Below are 21177 nucleotides of genomic sequence, written 5' to 3'. Positions count from 1 at the left end.
ATGTCCATAGCGCGTGCACACAGTAGATGTCCATAGTACGTGTTTAGATCTTGTCCAATCAGAAATATAGTCTTGCATCTTGTCGGTTTATTAGTGTTCAACCTGTGTACCTGGCACTGCAGGTGCCTGTAACTGTGTGTTTCATGCAACCCGCAACATATTCAAATACTATGTGCAAGGCTTTCATGTTCTCTCGGTCGCTATTCGCAAGCTACTAGTCTTAAAAAAAATAGTTAAGGGGACCTCTTCGTAGGAAATTTAATGTAGTTGAATATCGTACTGGAATATGGTTTCGCTAGAGGCCGCAGTTTTCGAACTATCCAAGAAAAAGTGACGTTCAAATGCGATTTTCTTGTATAACTCGAAAACTGTCACCTCCAGCAAAATCGTATCCTAGTATGAAATTTTAAATAAACTAGCCCACAAAAGGTTCCTCTTTATGTTTGCTGTTGGACTAATAGTTTGTGTGTAGCGACAAAGAGAAATGAAAATCTCACGTGATCTAAAGATACTGCAGGTTGTAAGAACGCCACATGTAGGAGAAGCTGAATCTTCCTTACATATGTGTATTACATTTTTATTTATTATTTATACAATACATACATTTTACACATCATACGGCACTCCAGTGGGTGAATAAAACATGTATGTATTCAAATGAAATCTTGTGTGAAAATTTGAAAGCAGTTGGTGAACAGATTTTAAATTGTGGACAAGCAAACATTAATAGTTTTATTTACAATTATTTCAGGCATGCCTCCAGGACAACTATACTTCCCCTGCTTATATTATTTCTGTTACTCTCACAACCATTTTCGACACCAGTTAGTAATTATTGGCACTCGGTTACTGTAGTTGTTGCTGCTGGAGCAAACAGGTTTCTGTTTCTCAGGTAAATGGAAAAGTATGCAAAGCTTTCTCCAGTTAAAAAACAAAAATTTAAAACGATTGGAACATCACCGTAAAAGACACAGGGTTGAACACTCAGCAGCTGAAGAGTATTGCGAAATTTGCTGAGGATTAGGAGATCGGTGTTTAACGTCCCATCGACAATTAGGTCATTAGAGACGGAACACAAGCTTGGATTAGGGAAGGATGGAGAAGGAAAGTGGCTGTCCCCTGTCCAAGCAACTATCCTAGCATTTCCCGTAAGACATTTGGGGAAATCATGGAAAACCTAGATCGGGATGGTCGGACGCGGGTTTGAACCATAGTCCACCCAAATGCGAGTCCAGTGTTCTAACCAGTGACCTATCCCTCTCGGTGACATTTGCACAATCACTTGAAACACCGATCTCATATAACTGGATGAATAAGGTGTGAAACTCGGGCCAAACAAGCAGCAGAATGTCCAGTGGTGCCGACCGTTCGATCACCGTGTCACTCTCACCCCGCATGCGTTATCGTTTGCAGGTACGGAGGGACAAGAGGTCATCACGCCGCTCGCCTGGCTTGGGTTCTAGTCAAGCAGCTCCTCAATTGGCCACAAGCGCACAATGCACCCCACCGCGAATAGCAGGCGGCAGGTCCTGACGGTCACCCACTGAAGTGCCGGCCACATCCGATGAAGCTTAAGTTTGGTGAACTGAGGGGAAATAGTGTAGCCAACGCAGTAAGGCCTTGCTATGAATAAGATTTAGCAACAAAAAAGTTGAAGAACAGGAAAGCAACATTCACAGACGGAATAAATTCCGAATTGCTTTAATACGGAAGTCTGTAACTGAAGGAATATGTGCCACATCTCATTAATATATATTCAGCTGCAGGTAAGTAACCTGATGAGTGTGATTTGGCAAAAATATTCTCCATATCCAAGAAAGGCGACATAACCTACCTAAACAACTGTAGAGAAATTAGCCTCGTTAACAGAGGCTATAACGTCTATAACACTACGTTAAATAGTGAATTGCGCCATCTCAACAATCTTTTTAGGATAGTGGATATAATTTATCAAAGAACGATGCTGCATTTCCCGCTTTCTTTTTTGTCTTAAACAACGGGCACACAAAAGGAATGAAGTTTACTTAGAGCATTTTCAGGTTATGGAAAAGACTTTAACGAAATTAATTGGCACCTATTGTGACGGGTTATGGAAGAAAGAGGCGTCCAACACATCTAATTACCTCTCTTAGAACTCCTTAAAAAGAGACAAAAATTACAATCAAAGATGGAGATAATATATATAAACAAATATTAACACCACTTGGAGTTAGGTTACGATGTGACCTGTCCCCAACTCCATTCAACGTCCACACAGATGACCTAGTCAGGGCCTTGAAACAAGGTATAGCATAGAGAACGACAAGGAGAAATATTTGAATACTCTGCTATTGATATATAATCAAATAACAATGCAAGAAAATGAAAATAATCGTCAAAGAGCAGTTCATAGCTTAATTGGTCAGCATCTAAAGCTAACATGGATATCTTCTCTAGTAAACAAAGATTATTGCATTCAAGAGAAAATCACCTACATGAACTAAAACAGTAATAAATAATCTAGCACTTTCCATCCTCTCCTTCTCTTTTGTCTCTCTCTACTAATTTCAGCTAGGGCCACTTACGTGTCCACGAACCATCACGGATTTGTCTACGATAATCAAGCGATATGGCGCGGATTTCTAATGCCATACGTAGGTTACATGGTATGGCGATCTGAAGCTTCTACCAGAACTGTAGATACACTAACACGTTACTATTTTCGGAAGTCATGGTGTTGCTGCTCACCAGCGTGTCACTTAGCGTAATGATACTGAGAGAAATAAAAAATATGATTTCTTTGTAAGTTAAATAATTCCGGAATTGGAGAAGCGTGGGCGTAAGGGCCATTGCGGGCGTAGCGGCCATTTCGATTTGTTAGTCCATATAGAGCTGCAGTCGTACGAAAACTGCACACTTGTGTTACTCGAAACACATTCATTTTCGCTTATCGATTTGAAAGAGACAGGACGTCGCGTTTCTCGTAGTCACGTTGTGTGTGGTCTTGAGACTCTGTCATGTAAGTTAAGTGCGGATTTAATGTAATTATTATGGTGGTTCTGAGCACTATGGGACTTAACATCTGTGGTCATCAGTCCCCTAGAACTTAGAACTACTTAAACCTAACTAACCTAACGACATCAAACACATCCGTGCCCGAGGCAGGATTCGAACCTGCGACCGTAGCAGTCGCGCGGTTCCGGACTGCGCGCCTAGAACCGCTAGACCACCGCGGCCGGCTGTAATTATTAAAAAATTACTTAACAGGTTCGAACATAATTGTGTTGTAAAAGTCGTTACTTAGCAACCAATTCTCGTGTCGGCCATTGCTTCACCGGTGGCCTTCGCCAGCTGAAAACACCTTCTGTGAAAAGGCGTCTAGGAGGACACACTGGACAGCCAGTAGCCACTACACCCGCCGTGAAGCATAAATTTTCCTTCTGTTCCTACTGTTATTAATGTGAACAAAAGTTGAATACTGGCAAGAAAAAGGTGTCCGGAGAGTTTCAGTCATTTTTACATCAAAAGAAAGAAGGCAAATTTACGACCATCTGTTGTTGTACAAGATTTCTCTGTATGTGAGGTAAAGATCTACTATACACAGCATTTTAACTGCCCGAAAGGAATATTTTTTCTCATAATTTTCTCATAATTTTAATAAGGAAACCTGAATGACTGGAAATGGGTTGACTGCTGGTTTCCTGAAACGGTTTGCTACATTGAGAGTGGCCTAGGATAAGCAATGTAGGACCACGAACAGAGTGCTCTTACTGGTGAGGATGGAAATGACTGTGAGGAAACTGTGCCTAAAATATCTGGAAATATTTCACCTTACTTTTTTCCGGTAACAATAAATAATTGTTTTTGAAAAAAATAATTATAACGTATAGTTAACGTGTGGTTTTTGCACAAATAACTTATTTTGTCTGTCAGTACAAATTTTCAAAGTTAAAACTGTTTTTCTCTATTTATTTAGGCCTATTTACCATTGTGGCTATTGTGCGCTATTCCGTTGGGGTAGTTTCTAAGGTGATTGCCACTCAGCTAGAGAAATCATCAAACCTTTGGCTTGGTGTTACGTCTGCTCTTACCCTATAGTGCTATGGTCTATGCAGAAAACTACATATAATAACTGAAAGATATGTCGCTATCTCTATCTACACATCTGTTGCATCTATTTTGACACTTTACTGCCACTGAATTGTGTTTCAGTGGATATAACACACTGTTTAAACAGCGGACTCCAGTATTTTAGTTCAGTGGGCTCCAAAGCTGAAATAGACTTTCAGAATTATAACAAACTGCGGCACCAAGTGTCACCGGTTTGATTAAAATATCCTTTACTTTTGGATTATCTTCTTCTTTGAGCGTACTTTTTGTGTTGTGGTTGTTTCTACTGAGTCTGAGACAGCACCTACGTCATCCACAAACGCTAAACGTTCTATTTGTGGGTTGTTCCTTTTAGATCTTTTCAGGTACGTTATTACTGACGTTAGGATGTCCCTTTGTCATACTATTATTATTATCCTACTCTAACTCCCACATTGGTTTCGCTTTCTCCTAATGATATTGTCCATTCCCTATGAGTTTATCTGGAATACGCCTCTACATTTTACTTTGAAAGGGGTGTTATGTAGCCTCTGTATTTTGTCACTTAGCATTTGCGAAACAATTTCAGAGCGCTTATTTGTCTAGATTTGTCTGCTTCTGTTGTCCGCCTGCAACGCCCACACACTCGGTTTGGTTAAGTCGCATTACCCACAAATCTCGGATGCACAGCCATCGGTTACTAATTCTGCCAAATCGAAGTGCAACATATAAAACACAGAAGGACAATGACAACTCACCCGACTACAATCTCCTTAATGACGAATTATTGGTGAATAAAGGGATTAAATTTGGCCCTGACTTTTCAAGGAAATACATATTTACAACTGGGTGAATAATTTAGCTGCTTGAAATGAACTTGTACAGTTTTGCAATAACACGGTCACCAGTCGATGTGGACAAACTTAACTGCAATATCAGTTAATTACAGAAATGCTGTGCGTAACTAACGCTGAGCGTACAGCTCGATTATGCAATTTTGTAACGTGCTTGCTGATGCAAATATTCCCTGCGATTACTGTACTGAATTTAGCATGCCTGAATCACTTTGCTCGATAATAACTGAAGTTTATTAGTTTTGTGAAACGTGCTGTGAACACTGTAACATTGAAATGAACTTGAGCACAAGCATACATAGACGTCGTAGCACACTACTATATATGCTCACATATTTATTCTCAGACGATGTAAGTAGAACAGAGAAATAAAATAACCTCTTCTCTGATGGACCCTCAGCTTCCATAAGGTCATAATATGACATCATCTTTACACTTTACACTGACAAAATTATCTGCAAATTGTTTATCTCCTGATGATTACATAAGTTCACGACAAGCTTTTTTCGGCATATGTCATATTAGCATGTGTACCTGTTGACATAACATTCACAAATCACTTTATTCTACGCCCGTGTAACGGAAATATGAGATTTTGTCTTATATTATTCTTATGTTCAGTGGAGTGGCTTCCTCAAATCATCTTTGGACTTAAGTTATTTTATTCACTATATTGTTAACATAGGTCATATATTTACTTCAATAATAATAGTGAAATTTCGCATCATTTTGTAACAGTTGTAGAATGAGAGATGGTTCATCTGTGAATGTAATAGAACGGTGAGATTTTATGTCATCTTGTACTTACGTTTAGCAGGAATGACATCCATAAATAATCTTAGAAGTGTTCTTTTGTATAGTGTGCCGAAAGTAAGTATGTGATATATGTCAGCAACATAGTACATAAAAGAACTTAAGTTCCAAGATGATTTATGGACCTCACTCCATCTAGACGAGAATATAATATAAGATAAAATCTCATATTACTTGTACATAGAGATGGAATAAAATGAAAAATAAATATAATGTCAACAGGAACACTTGCTAATATGCCGAAACAACCTTGCCGGAACTTACGCAATCAACATGAAATAAACAATTTGCAGCTAATTTTGTTAAAAGTACAAAGAAGAAAAATAAAACTTTAAAACCACTGTAAATCACTATGAAATAGCAACTGCTGGAACAGCGTTGAACTGCTGACACATTGAGATCAATATACAACAACATAAAATTAAAAGCAGTTTTCCTTCAATAGTTAACTTATTTAGTGCCACCATTCAAATTAAATAATGACTTGCAACTATAAGAATACCCAACTGAAGGTCTATTACCATGCAAGGTGGCTTTTTTTTAACCTACAAATACTCCTAAATTTTCCAAAGGAATGAAATTTGATATAAATCTGTTAAATTCTGTATCTCACTCATGTTACTCGAGCATGCTAATATAAATCTATCCCTGGTAATAACAACCTCGGTCAGTAATTTAGTCTAACGTATAGAATCTACAGGGTTCCAGAAGTGACTCAGGGATTTAAAATTTAAATTGAAGATCAGTCTGCACATCAGTGTTACAGCCTCTCGTGATGCTGGCGTCGGCGAACAACGTAAACTTGAAACTAGGTTGGTCGCTAGCATCAATGGTCCAGAACTGATGCATTCCTGAATTTTGCGACAAGTCAATTACATTGTGATGTAGAACAATCTGTTGTCAGTTTTTTCTTCTCTGTCCACTGGAACCCATGACTGTCAGATCGCGAGAAAGCTACATACGGTCAACTTGCGCCTCACAGAGTGCACACGAGTGCTGCCTGCACGTTACGAGCCCTCCTCGAGTCTCAAACGTCTGTTATACGACAAGGCCGAATTCCTTCTTCTGCCGACCATCGCGCTCACCCACGCACGCCAAGATTGAGGGTCACTGCCAGGAAGGTGTACCAGTCCTAACCTTTGCACCTATACTAATACTATAGGCACTAATATTATAAGCACTATTATAAGTGTGCTTCATCCAAAATACAAAAAAAAACGATAAGTCTAAGTTACTTCATATTTGAGAAAGTAAACAAACTATGCGTTACTATTACTGTCGAGACATTAATGCTCAACTTTCAAATAATTTCTTAGAACAACAGTCACGTAAGGTGACATTAATCTCACTCCACTGTTATTTAGATAGTATTCTCCTTGAAAGTTCCAATGCAATTAGTGTCAATTATGCTTTTCCTAACTGAAATGGGTTGACGAAGCTTACAGAATGAATTGTTAGTGCAGGACTCTTATTATAATGTTCTTTCCATCGTCAGCTGTCACAACTATTCAGTTCTCTCCATAAACCTCTGGCACTCGCTGAGTTTCCCTCTGTTTGGGTAGCGCAGCTGATCTCCAACTATGTAATGACTACAGGAGTATGCACTCCCCTGATATCCCCTTCCGAGAAATTTCCTTTGTCCACGACTAGAGGAGGCTGTTATATTGAGGCCATATTGTAGTGGAATAATGTGGTGAAGCAAATATTCCAGAACGAGTCGTATCCTTCACTAGTTTCTAAACTATCTCCTGGCAGTGATCAGCTGCGAGATGTATCCCTCCTTAATAAAGTTATGTCACAATGTTACATGGAATATAAAGCTGAAATTTTGTCGGCCTTCAAACGTTTGTCCCTTAAAGTTTCCATAAACAGAAAACGTTTCACGAAGAAAAAACTATATGGACGAATGTCATCCGGCTTCCACAGACCTGCATGCCAATCACTTTCCTACCACTTCGCCGAATCCTGTGCCAATTTCACTGCTTGTATCGAGCAGTTTTCCATTTCACTGTAGACGTTGAATGTTCCAGTTGAAGACATGTTGCGATACTATTTCTTAATCGGCTATAAAGCAAATTGCTGACGAAATCACCAAGTTAGATTTGTGTCATGCTGCATTCAGTGGGGGCTCAGATTTTATTTTTACCGACCCCGGGCATGGGTACCATCACAGCGTGCACCTCAGAAAAACATTAGGTAATCGCAAGGAATCGAATCCGAGAATCCCTTGTGAGCAGCCGTCAGCCTTAACGACATGACGCAATCTGATCACGTCACTTGTACCATATTACCATAGGAATGACGTAACCCTGACGCACAAGAGTTTCACCACTGTGTGTTGCAGCTACATGCAAATCATTCATGAAGCAGATTATTGTAGCTATGTAGTACGTACAAAGTGTAGTTAGTTTGTCATATTTATTTCAAGTTGGAAGTTGTTGCCTGACGTCTTAACACGTATCCCCCCCCCCCCCCCCCCCATCCTTCCTCTTGTCAATGTTTTCCACATGTTCTCTCCTCACCGAATTTGCAGAGAACCCCCTCATTCGCTATCGTGTTAGCCCAGCTAATTTTCAACATGTTTCTGTAGCAGCACATCTCGAAAACTTCGACCTTCTCTTCCGACCCCTTCACAGTCCGTGATTCACTTCCATAGAATGGGGTGCTCGAAACTTACCTCCTCAGAATCTTCTTCCTCTAGTTAACGTCGATATTTGATACTACTAAGCTTCTTTTGGACCGTTATGCCCTTAGGGCCAGTGCTAGACTGCTTTTCGTTTCTTTCTTGCCTCGCCTATCATGGGTTATTCTACTTCCAAAGTAGCAGATTTCCTTCAACTTGTCTTCCTCGTGGTTCCTACTAGTGGTGGTCTCTCACTGTCTTATTTCTAGCGCTGCCCGTTAATATCGTCTTTCTTCGGTTTACCGTCAGTCTATATCCTCTGCTCGCTAGATTATTCTTTCTACTTAGTATTCCTTTTAGCTCATCCTCACTTTCAGTGACGATAGCTGTGTCACAGCAACTCCTCTCATTGATACCATTTCTACCTGAATTTCAGTGCCAGTTCTAAACTTCTCTTTTATTTCCGTCATTAATAAAATAAGTTGTGATTTAAACAGTTTTGTTTATTTGCTACAAGAAGAAAGAGCTTGCATTAAGAAGGGCTTTAGACACTGATGCAGCCTTTCTCCGCTTCTATCCAGCACCTAAGTAGAAAAAGCAGTAGCTTCTCAGAGTGGAGGTTGTGATTGTTTATCTACTGCAAGAGAATTGACCACCGTTTCTAAGACATAGTGTCAATTGTGAGACTTGGTCATGTTTTCTTATTATTCCTTTTTAATTCTTATACAAATTGTGTATTACCTGTCTTTCCCTACAGATTAAGCCGATTTATATGATAATTTCGAACAACTTGCACCATGTAACATTGTCGAACACTTTTTTCTAGGTGGACACATCGTATTAACGTGTCCGAGAGAGCTTAAATTTCTGTGATTTTCGCACTACAATCCGTGGAAGTAATTTATGAGTCTGAGTCTTCTTGGAACGTGCCGAATATGCTGAAGTGCTCAAAGAAACTTTTGTTTCATAACATTTGTACTCGGAAACAATAAGTAGCTACAATGGGTGAGGACAGTTAACCAACCAATAACTGCGAATCACCGCTGCTCCCATTTTCCTCTTTCCATCTAATTACTAACAAGACACGTTCTCAGAGCGTGGTTACAAGTATAACACTCTGTGCATGCTACGTTTGTGGCCAGGTCGTCCCGACCCGCCGCACAACTGCAGCATCGTGAACCAGACGGCGGACTCGCTGCACGTCGAGTGCTCGGAGGGCTTCGACGGCGGGCTGCCGCAGGAGTTCGTGATGGAGGTGTACGACGCGGCGTCGCAGGCGCTCGTCGGCAACGTGAGCTCGCGCGCGCCCGCCTTCACCGTCAGCGGCCTGCAGCCGGGGCTCGGCTTCGACGTGGCGCTGCTCGCCGCCAACAGCAAGGGCCGCAGCCGCGCCGTCACCCTGCACGCCTACACGCTGCAGCCCCCAGAGCGGCGAGCAGGTACTCTCCCAGAAACTTTTTTTTAAGGTGGCTTTCGGTACGTGTCCACGCAGTTACACTATGCGATCAAAAGTATCCGGACACCTGGCTGAAACTAGCTTACAAATTCGATGCGCTCTCCATCGGTAATACTGGAATTCAGTATGGTGTTGGCCCACCCTTAGCCTTGATGACAACTTCCACTCTAGCAGGCATACGTTCAATCAGGTGCTGGAAGGTTTCTTGGGGAATGCCAGCCCATTCTTCACGGAGTGCTCCACTGACGAGAGGTATCTATGTCGGTCGGTGAAGCCTGGCACGAAGTCGACGTTCCATAACATCCCAAAGGTGTTTTATAGGATTCAGGCAGGACTCTGTACAGGCCAGTCGAGTTCAGGGATATTATTGTCGTGTAGCCACATCCCCACACGCCTTGCATTATGAACAAGTGCTCGATCGTTTTGAAAGATGCAATCACCATCCCCGAATTGCTCGTCAACAGTGGAAAGCAAGAAGCAATGCAGGCCTGCCCTGTGATAGTGCCACGCAAACCAACAATGGGCGCATGCCCCCTCCATAAAAAATACGACCACCCCGTCACACCACTGCCTCCGAATTTTACTGTTGGTACTACACACGCTGGCAGTTGACGTTCACCGGGCATTCGCCTTAGCCACACCCTGCCACCGGATCGCCACATTGTGTTCCGTGATTCGTCACTACACACAACGTTTTCCACTCTTCAGTCGTCCAATGTTTACGCTCCGTACAGCAAGCGAGGCGTGACGTGTGACTTATGAGCAGCGGCTCGACAATGAAATCGAAGTTTTCTCACCTCCCCCCTAACTGTCATAGTACTTGCAGTGGATCCTGATGCAGTTTGGAATTCCTGTGTGATGTTCAGGATAGATATCTGCCTATTACACATTACGATCCTCTTCAATGGTCAGCGGTCTCTGTCAGTCAACAGACGAGATCGGCCTGTACACATTCGTGCTGTACGTGTTGCTTCACATTTCCACTTCACTATCACATCGGAAACAGTGGACCTTGCAATGTTTGTGAGAGTGGAAATCTCGCGCACAGACATATGAGACAAGTGACACCCAATCACCAAACGACTTTCGAAGTCCGTGAGTTCCGCGGAGCGCCCTATTCTGCTCTCCCACGAAGTCTAATGACCGCTGAGTCGCTGAAATTGTGTACCTGGCAACAGGTGGCAGCACAATGCAACTAATATGAAAAACGTATTTTTTTGGGGATGTCCGGATACTTTTGGTCACATAGTGTATTCCAATTGTGGAATGGCAGTTGTGACGATAACAACACAATACCCAGTCACCAAGCGGAAAAAAAATTTCCGACCTGGCCGGAAATCGAACAGAGGCCCCTTCAGTCAGTAACCTTCCTTTCTGAGCGGGCAGCTACCGAACCAGACCCACAAACACTCTCACATACCATTTGCGAAGGGATGTTTTATCTGCGAAGGAAGAAAATGCATTCTGATAAGGAAGCTGTCTCAGCAGCCCCGTACGAATGTTAGTTTCTTAGCATCCCATCTGGTCCACTGGCGAAAAAAGAAAATGCGCTTTTCTAGGGACAAATATCACAGCTTTTCCATCTGTAACAACTGATATGTGGAGTCCAACTGAGTCAGTAGTGGTAAAACTACTTGAAAAAGAGAGGAAGAAGTGTGTTTGTGGCAGTACTCATTGATAGCTAAGCGTCTTTTGAAGAGCAGATTCACGAACAGTGTACACTACCATCTTACGTTGTTATGTTCCGCTAGTGTCATCTCGGGGCGTGCCATACTGCTGGCCACTTCCTGGAAGATTCAGACTGTGTGCCGGACTGAGACTGGAACTCGAGACCTTTGCCTTTCGCTCGCAAGCTACTCAGGCACAGCAGACAACCTGTCCCCACAGGTTTACTTCCGTCAGTATCTCGTCTCCTACTTTCCAGACTTCACAGAAATTCTCCAGCGAAACTTGTAAGACTAGCACTCCTGAAAGAAAGGAGAAGAGCGATGTCCGCGAAAGGCAAAGGTCCCGAATTCGAGTCTCGGTCCGGAACATATTTTTAATCTGCAAGGAAGTTTCGTATCAGCTCACACCCTGCTACAGAGTAAACGTTTCATTTTATAACCTATTATGCCGATCATTCCTGGTTCTCTAGTATCTTTATACTTTATACAAAGTGCGTGTGAAAAATAAAGGACAGAATAGTTACAAACAAAATAGATTAGCTCGCCTTCAAAACAATCACGATCAGTGATAACAAACTTCTTCTGAATTCGCTCGAATTATCGTGGTAACGCGTTGTAGGATATACACAACGTCAGCGAATTTTCATGAATAATTATGCTTACATTGTCTTTGATTATCTTCAACCCATGTGCTCTCACTCTAAAATACAGCTGCTGTTCATCCGCAAGAGTCCGTGCTGATAGTGTCATTGCAAAATGGAGCACAAAATGGGGTAATGTGTTAACGGGAAGCTTGGTTTAAAATTAGGGAAATGGCAACGGAGACTCATGTAAAGTTAGTGCAAGCGCACGCTGCTAAAGCAGTGAGTTAAAAGTGTGTGAGTTGCTTAAAGGCTTTAGAGAGGGAAAGGTTGGTGTCGAGTATGAGCCGCGTTTGGATCAACGCGTGCAGTCCAAGGCAACGTCAAGAAAGTGCGACGGGTGCTCGAGCATGATCGATGGCTGTCTTTGATAACGAGATCAGAAGAGGTGAAGATAACAAAAGAGTGTGTAAGCGCAATTGATCAAGAGGATGAGCAGACGTTGCGGATATCTAACACACCTGACCACACTGCTTCGGCCTATTTCACGAGATGAGTCTGGTGACGATTTCCTACAGGTTAACAAACAATATCAGAAGTTTATTGTGCGTAATGATGCTTACTTTTAAGACCAATAAAAACGCAACTCATGTTTCATTCATTTTTGACACTATTCACCGATATTTTCAGACGCATCTTGTGTTCGTAAAACAGAACATCTAGCGCGCAAACTTTCGAATCACGAAAATGAGCGACAGGGATCGACTCCGTATATCGTATTAACGATGTGGGCTAGTACGCCGGTCAGCCTGAGTGAGGTACTTAGGTTGTTTGCCACGCTCGTTTAACCAGATATTCTGTATTGTTCCCAGAATCCGCCACAGAGAACACACAAATAGTTAAAATGCATTAAAAGGCAGAACAATTTAGTAAAAGGTACAGCAACCAGTCCCAGATAACGTTTTCTGTATGTCATTGTTTCTGTCACTGAGTGGCCATCTTCAGTGTAGCAAATGTAAGTTAAAATATTGCATCCTACACATATAGTCTAGTTGGGACTGTGTGCATGTATGTGGTTTTAATGTTTTAACTTATATCAACTGCACTGTAGATGGCAACACAATGACCGAAATCTGGTTATGCAATGGACATTATTTGCGACTGATTGCTGTACCCGTTACTTCTTTAAAAATAGGCTAAAGTCGCTGTACACAACTATTTCTCAATGGAATCAAACCTGGTAACACAGAAGAAAGTTACCAAGCTCTACAGATTACACATACTCGTTCCCTCCCGTATGTAACTTTGGCGACTGTAGAGTCACAACGTTAAATAATAAATGGAAAGTTTGGGAAATGCTGAAAAAAGCAGTACCGTACTAGATGGGATGAGCGCTAGGGAAAAGAGAAGATGAAAGAAAGCGTAGTCTACGAGTGTTAACTATTAAATGACGAGTGAGCAGTACAGAAGAGGGAAGGATTTGCAGGAAATTCGTAATACAAATTGGAAGCAATTGTTAAATCATAGAGGTATTCAACTCTAGCTAAACTGAAAACAAAAATTACTTAGAACGGCAAAAGTTCTTAGAAAGTCTAACACTAAAATACATACCATACTTTGGCGATAAATACGAGTACTTTGAGGAATAGAAAAACCTTGTGTTGACATAATAACCGACTGCAGATTTGCTCCAGATCTTAGGTACGCGTCTCAAATGTGAGAAGACTTCTAAAAGTAAGTTACATGCATCGTCCCGCTCTACGACCATTTTTCGGAAGAGATAACCTATTCTGGATTTTTCGTAGACACAGTTATTTTGTGGTAGGGATGACAAATACATCACATTGTAGAACTGAAACTGTGCGGCAACTGCAAACGCACTCTGAAGTTGTGCGCAAGTCTCCATTGCACACGTATTCAACGTATTATTCTGGCGGTATATCTATCAGGTGAAATGTCGTGTCCAGCTTTATTGAAATGGTGCCGTCGGTTTCAACAAGTCCGCGTAGACATCGATGATCTCGATCGGGGCGTAAGGCCATTGACATCGACCACACTCGCCACGCAAGTTTCTGATGATGTTGACAGACTCGTTCTTGAATGACTCCGTTACCAAGGCGTGGGAGGGGGGGGGAGGGGGGAAGAGGAGGGAGGGGTATTTCTTCTGTAGAGGAGTTGAACTGTTCCTAGAATGTTGCGACCGTTGTTTACAGAGTTTTGGTGACTGTTGAAGTGGAAAAAGATTTGCATATCTGTGTCACTTTTGAAGTGTAATGCTGCACTGACAAAAGTTATTTGTTCTGTAATTATAATGCGTAACTTACTGTTTGAAGTCCCATTCGTTTATTTCCTGAAAAATAAGAGCTTATCATTAGAATGTGAAACTAAGGCCCTGTTTCACTTATTGTAATTTAATATAATTTCTTTAAAGGAGGAAACTTTCGTTTTTCTCTCTTTTTCATTCTCCATCGGCTACTGCACGCATTATATCATCCAGTTTTATAATAATTTCGCCATGAATTTTACAACAGTGAAACTTTTTCGTAATGAGATGCGTGCATTACAGCGTTAAAAATGAAATACACGGAGTGATTCTAAACGTTGCGCACATACTGGAGGCACTGACAGAGTTGTCGAAATATGACAACTTTGGAACATGAAATTATAGGCTTCGAAGTGATCCTTACGCAATGAAATCTTTGGATCCTCAGAAACAGCGAGGAAAATTAATGTTCATGCACCTTAATGTTGGCTAAGGTAGTGTATTGCTTACTCAACAATGTTGTATGTTACAGAAGGTGTTTAAAATAGCGACCAAAACATCTTCGTATACAATTATCGCACATCTACAAACTACTCAAGGCATCCCACGAACCTTATTGGACGTTGCAAGTGTTCTAGCTAGAACAGTCTGAGGATGTACCATTTAACATGCATTATTAGGTGTGAATGTAACTAGACTCAATGCAACAGACGATGGATGGAGAAGTCCAATTACATGCCCACATCGCTCTGCTGATCTGACACCTCATGACCCTTCGGGTTGTATTTGTGAGGGCAAGCATCGTGTACGTGATACCAATGTCAGAAAAAGACACACTTCTCACCAGGGTATGAGGAGAGTCTGATGAGGTTCATGCGACACCTAGTGCACCTAGTAGAGAGAGTCAGAATATTCTACGGGGATTTTATACCTGTACTGAATGTACTGATTGCCGTTTTCAGCAACTTCTGTAATGTAGAACATTTTTCAGTAAAGACTATGTTACCTTTGTTAAGCATAAAGTTCATGTGTATTGACTGTCCTCGGTGCTCCTGACTTTCCAAAGCTTTCAGTGACTCAGTATTACTTCCAAGACAGTACTTTCCTGTTGTTGCACGTTGTAAGATAAAAAAAAGACGTACCACAAAGGAATTATCCGAATGGGACGGAAATTGGTAGATGTGATGTGCCTGTGCAGGCAAGCAAACGATTATAATTTCAGAAAACTTGGATGATTTTGTCAAGAGGAAGAGCTTCTCAGACTGAGCAAGTCAGAAACGCGTTGGTCCATCAGTGGCCCCCATGCAGCCAAATACTCGGCTTGGCATTGATTGACAGAGATACTGGACGTCCTCCTGAGGGATATCGTGCCAGATTCTGTCCGGTCTACACATTGAAACGTGAAAATGCAGAGCTGCTTGGAGGGCCCTTTCCGCAATGCTGCAAACATTCTCAGTTTGGGAGAGATCCGGTGACACGGCCAAGGCAGGATTGGCAAACATGTAGAGAATTAGTGGAAACTCTCGCCGTGTGGATGTGGGTCATTGTCGCTCTGAAACGTAAGGCCGGGATAGGTTACCATGAATGGCAAGAAAATGAGGCGTAGAATACCGTCGAAGTACCGCTGTGCTGTAAGTGTGTCACGAATGACAACCAAAGATGTTCTGCTATGAAAAGAAATGGCACACGGGACCACCACTCACGGTTGTCGGACCATATGGCGGGCGACAGTCAGGCTGGTATCCCACTACTGCCGAAATGTCTCCAGGCACGTCTTCGCTGATTATCGGGGCTCAGTTCGATGCAGGACTCATCAGTAAAGACAATTCTGCTCCAGTCAGTGGGCATATAGACTGAAGATGCGTCTGAAGACGCCCCGGAGAGTGTTGGCATACCGTCCTGGCAGTTTGGGGGTGCCTTTCTTTTCATTGCAGTACTCCTTTGTTATCATCCGCAGCAGCCCTACGACACAGGGGTACGTCGACGTTATTCTACGCCACGTTTTGTTTCCATTCAAGGCAAGCCATACTGAGATAAAATTTCGGCAGCGACAGATTTTACTACTTGTCGGTCTCCTTGTCAAACCCCTACCTTGGTCAGCGAGGTCGCCAGACCTCTCCCCAACTGAGAACGCTCGGAACATTATGGGCAGGACTTTCCAACCAGCTAAGCTCGGGATTTTGGTCATTTAACGCAACAGTCGGACCGAATTTATCACGATATGCGTCAGGGGGACACCCAATAACTTTGTCAATCAATGCCAAGCCGAAGAACCGCGTCCATAAGGGTCAGAGCTGGACTAAAGCGTTATTGACGTGCTCAATGTGTGCAATTTGTGAAGTTGATTCTCTTGAATAAATCATTCAGTTTCTCTGAGATTGTAATCATCTACATCTACATCTACATCTATACTCCGCGAGCCACCTTACGGTGTGTGGCGGAGGGTACTTATTGTACCACTATCTGATCCCCCCTTCCCTGTTCCATTCACGAATTGTGCGTGGGAAGAACGACTGCTTGTAAGTCTCCGTATTTGCTCTAATTTCTCGGATCTTTTCGTTGTGATCATTACGCGAGATATATGTGGGCGGTAGTAATATGTTGCCCATCTCTTCCCGGAATGTGCTCTCTCGTAATTTCGATAATAAACCTCTCCGTACTGCGTAACGCCTTTCTTGAAGTGTCCGCCACTGGAGCTTGTTCAGCATCTCCGTAACGCTCTCGCGCTGACTAAATGTCCCCATGACGAATCGCGCTGCTTTTCGCTGGATCATGTCTATCTCTTCTATTAATCCAACCTGGTAAGGGTCCCGTACTGATGAGCAATACTCAAGAATCGGACGAACAAGCGTTTTGTAAGCTACTTCTTTCGTCGATGAGTCACATTTTCTTAGAATTCTTCCTATGAATCTCAACCTGGCGCCTGCTTTTCCCACTATTTGTTTTATGTGATCATTCCACTTCAGATCGCTCCGGATAGTAACTCCTAAGTATTTTACGGTCGTTACCGCTTCCAATGATTTACCACCTATGGCATAATCGTACTGGAATGGATTTCTGCCCCTATGTATGCGCATTATATTACATTTATCTACGTTTAGGGAAAGCTGCCAGCTGTCGCACCATTCATTAATCCTCTGCAGGTCTTCCTGGAGTACGTACGAGTCTTCTGATGTTGCTACTTTCTTGTAGACAACCGTGTCATCTGCAAATAGCCTCACGGAGCTACCGATGTTGTCAACTAAGTCATTTATGTATATTGTAAACAATAAAGGTCCTATCACGCTTCCTTGCGGTACTCCCGAAATTACCTCTACATCTGCAGATTTTGAACCGTTAAGAATGACATGTTGTGTTCTTTCTTCTAGGAAATCCTGAATCCAATCACAAACCTGGTCCGATATTCCGTAAGCTCGTATTTTTTTCACTAACCGTAAGTGCGGAACCGTATCAAATGCCTTCCTGAAGTCCAGGAATACGGCATCAATCTGCTCGCCAGTGTCTACGGCACTGTGAATTTCTTGGACAAATAGGGCGAGCTGAGTTTCACATGATCTCTGTTTGCGGAATCCATGTTGGTTATGATGAAGGAGATTTGTATTATCTAAGAACGTCATAATACGAGAACATAAAACATGTTCCATTATTCTACAACAGATTGACGTAAGCGAAATAGGCCTATAATTTGTTTGTCCGTACATGTACATCATATCTACCGGTGCTTTTTCATTTTTATTACTTCTCTTTACACTTCTCTACCAGCTCTTCCAATTGATGCTCAATCTTTCGTATAATCCTGTTCTTACCATCGGAGTAGAGATACCTGCAACGATCCAGCTGCGACAGTTTTACATCGACGGTATAGCGTCGGCTTTACGTGGTTCTTAGTTTTCTGCTCGTGCTGATGAGTACGCTACAGAAAATAGTGCGGTGGCACGGAAGTGGCGAGGTGACGCGGCAGCGCGTGTGTGCCGGCAGCGTCGGCGGGCGTGGGCCGGCTGGCGCCGCTGCTGGGCGTGGTGGCGGGCTGCGCCGTGCTGGCCGTGCTGCTGGCCGCCGCCGTCGCGACGCTCATCGTGCGCACGCGGCGCCGCCGCCGGCTGCGCGGCTACGACAAGGCCGCCAACTGCGACTCGGGGCTCACCGACGCCTACAGCTCCGGCAAGGAGGCGGCCGAGGCGGCGGCCGTCGCGGCGGCGGCGGGGGCTGGCGTCGCGGGCAGCCGCGACAGCATCGACGACAAGAACCCAGACGTCGTGCCGCACAACAGCGGTGAGTCCACTTCTGGCGAAGAACAGCGTTACTCATTCGAATGAGGAGGATTGCATTATAGATGTTTATTCAGCTACCCCCCACTGATGTTTTTCTATGCAACCCGCAGTGTTGTAACTGGCCTTCGAAAACCACACGTGAGATGCCGGCCTGGTGTGGCCGAGCGGTTCTAGGCGCTTCAGTCTGGAACCGCGCTACCACTACGGTCGCAGGTTCGAATGCTGTTCTAAGTTCTAGGGGACTGATGACCTCAGATGTCCCATAGTGCTCAGAGCCATTTGAACCAATCTTTTGAACACGTGAGATATTCATATTCTCTCTCTCGCTAAGCAGTGTTAGTACTACAGAAAAAATGAACAAGCCTTATTTCTCAGAAATGTAATGTAGTAAAATTTTTCTCTGGAATACGTTTTCGCTGGAGCCGATGGTTTTCGAACTGTTCAAGAAAAATGCACAAAAGTGATCAGCAAACGCACACCAACCCCACAGTGACCCTTCACCAATAAAGATTTCCAGGATGCTGCACGTGGTATCCCTCCTACCACTGTACGAACATTCCAGACTACTCGATCTACCCACAATATTCAACGTTTTTGGTCTGTATTGACAGGGCTAATAGTCCACTACCATACTCGGATATTTCGTTAACATCGTTACTGTAGATTTGACAGTGAGATTAGTGAAATAAAAAACCAATTTTTTAAACGTAACGATAGCACTATTCGCGTTGACATTTCGATCCAAACTCGACGCTAACAAGCACCACAGTTTCGAAGTAAAAAATCCATATGAATACAGCAGTGCAATTGTTTATTTTAAGCAGTTAAAATTCACAAAATTGTAAGCAGTTAAAATTCACAAAATTGTTAGATAAAATTTTCACAATGATCAGTTTTGTAATTTTTAAGTCCTCGAATAAGCCGGTGGCGTAATAAGACCCGTCAATGAAGATCGAAAATTTCGTATGTGAGAAATAATTAGTGACGTCGCAAATTTTTGTACAGTGCTAGCAGCGAGTGCCGTGAACAATATACCAGAAATCCTGAACTGTGGAGGCCGAGTGTCACAGTGGGGGTGAGTTTGAAGCATTTGGAGTTTTTTGCTGATAACTCGAAAAGTATGGTCTGTACAGAAAGCGTTAAATTTCCTATAAATAGATCCTACTCTAGTTTCTGTAGGACCGTTAGTTTGTACGTACTGTGCAAGAGAATAAAAATATCTCACGTGTTTTTAAGGCCAGGTATAATATTGGGGATGCATAAAACAACATCGGCAGGGGCAGCTGACTCACCCTGTATAGTACAAGCAGATATGTTCACTGGTGTTACTATGTGAAGTTTTGCCTGAACAATTTGTTATCGTATTTATTGTTAAGTGAGCTGAGATTTTTATTCACACTTTCTGTGCTGTTAGAATGCTACAATCATTTTTTTGAATAATGCAGTAGTTTCATTTACATCTATAAGGTCACCTGGATAGACTTTAGAATGAACTCACTTTATCTGAATACAGTATCTGCAGTAAATGTCTATGTTAGCACAATATCTAATAAGCTACGCAAAGATGCTGTTCACCATTCGTAAATTAATAATAATAAAATCTACATCTGAAGACACAGTGACACACTGAACAAGACAGTTAAATTTTTTGCCCGGTCCACCGCTTACGTTACATGTCAACGTGCAGTAACCAAACACAGGTGGGAGCACTATCAGCAAAGGGTACAAAAAGCGTGTCGCGGGGATATGGAAAACAGTGCAGTTGCTATGGTAATTCGGAATCGCAGTCCTTTGTCCCGTCAAAAAGAGCATAGTGACTGGCTTTCAGCCCAAGGGCGGAAGCATTTCCGAAACGGCTAAGATTTCCCTCCTCCCAATAGCATCTAGCACCAGGACAATGCAATGTATTGCACAGCTCGTAGTGTACGTACGTAGTTCGAGGAGCACCACGTTCCGAACTCACCTGATTTTTGCAGATCGCAGATGCATTGGAAATAATTCCAACAACACCACTGAATGTTGGAACAATGCATGGCTGAAGCTCTCACTTAATAGGAGCAATAAAACACTGAAACTTAGTTAATGTGCACCTCGCAACTGTGAATCAACACTACTAATCTAGCAGTTCTGCGTACCAATGCTCAATGGATTTTGTTCATACATAAAAAAATACACATTAGAACTCTACTATAGTTTAGAGTTTTGGTCGTTACATGTTATTTGTTTTAGAAAAGAAACACTAATCTTCCAAAGTTACAAAAATTAATTTACACAGATATCAGCTTTCGCTTGTTGTGAACGATGATAGTGAGACTGATCCTCTGTTGGTAAGTGCTCAGACATGTTTACATCATTTTGTACAGCTCAGTTACCATTTGAAAGTTCTTCTTTCGTGTAAGTATTTTTATAGTCAATGTTTGTTACTACAGCTGTACTTATTATGTAACATGTCCAAAGTCACGAAGGCTATTTGGAAAGTGAGAAACGATCGGTCGCAAAATGGAAACCACTGTGAAAATCCGACGAGGCTTTTCACAGACGTTTTGGGCAGTGTCTCTAGTACGCCAGTCGATCGCATCAA

General features: G+C 42.5%; 1 protein-coding gene across 1 annotated transcript in view; it reads left to right on the top strand.

The window, feature by feature from the left end:
- LOC126260602 (nephrin-like) overlaps window positions 1-21177 on the top strand; it is a 769721-nt gene that overhangs the window by 704518 nt on the left and 44026 nt on the right. The window contains exons 11-12 of the mRNA XM_049957938.1: window positions 9501-9797; window positions 18304-18597. Coding sequence (XP_049813895.1) covers window positions 9501-9797; window positions 18304-18597 — 591 coding nt within the window. The remainder of the gene's footprint in view (window positions 1-9500; window positions 9798-18303; window positions 18598-21177) is intronic.

This window comes from Schistocerca nitens, chromosome 5, assembly GCF_023898315.1.
Source record: "Schistocerca nitens isolate TAMUIC-IGC-003100 chromosome 5, iqSchNite1.1, whole genome shotgun sequence".
In the NCBI taxonomy this organism is placed as follows: domain Eukaryota; kingdom Metazoa; phylum Arthropoda; class Insecta; order Orthoptera; family Acrididae; genus Schistocerca; species Schistocerca nitens.
The sequence above is the reverse complement of the archived record's forward strand: the minus strand, read 5'-3'. Positions and strand labels throughout refer to the sequence as shown.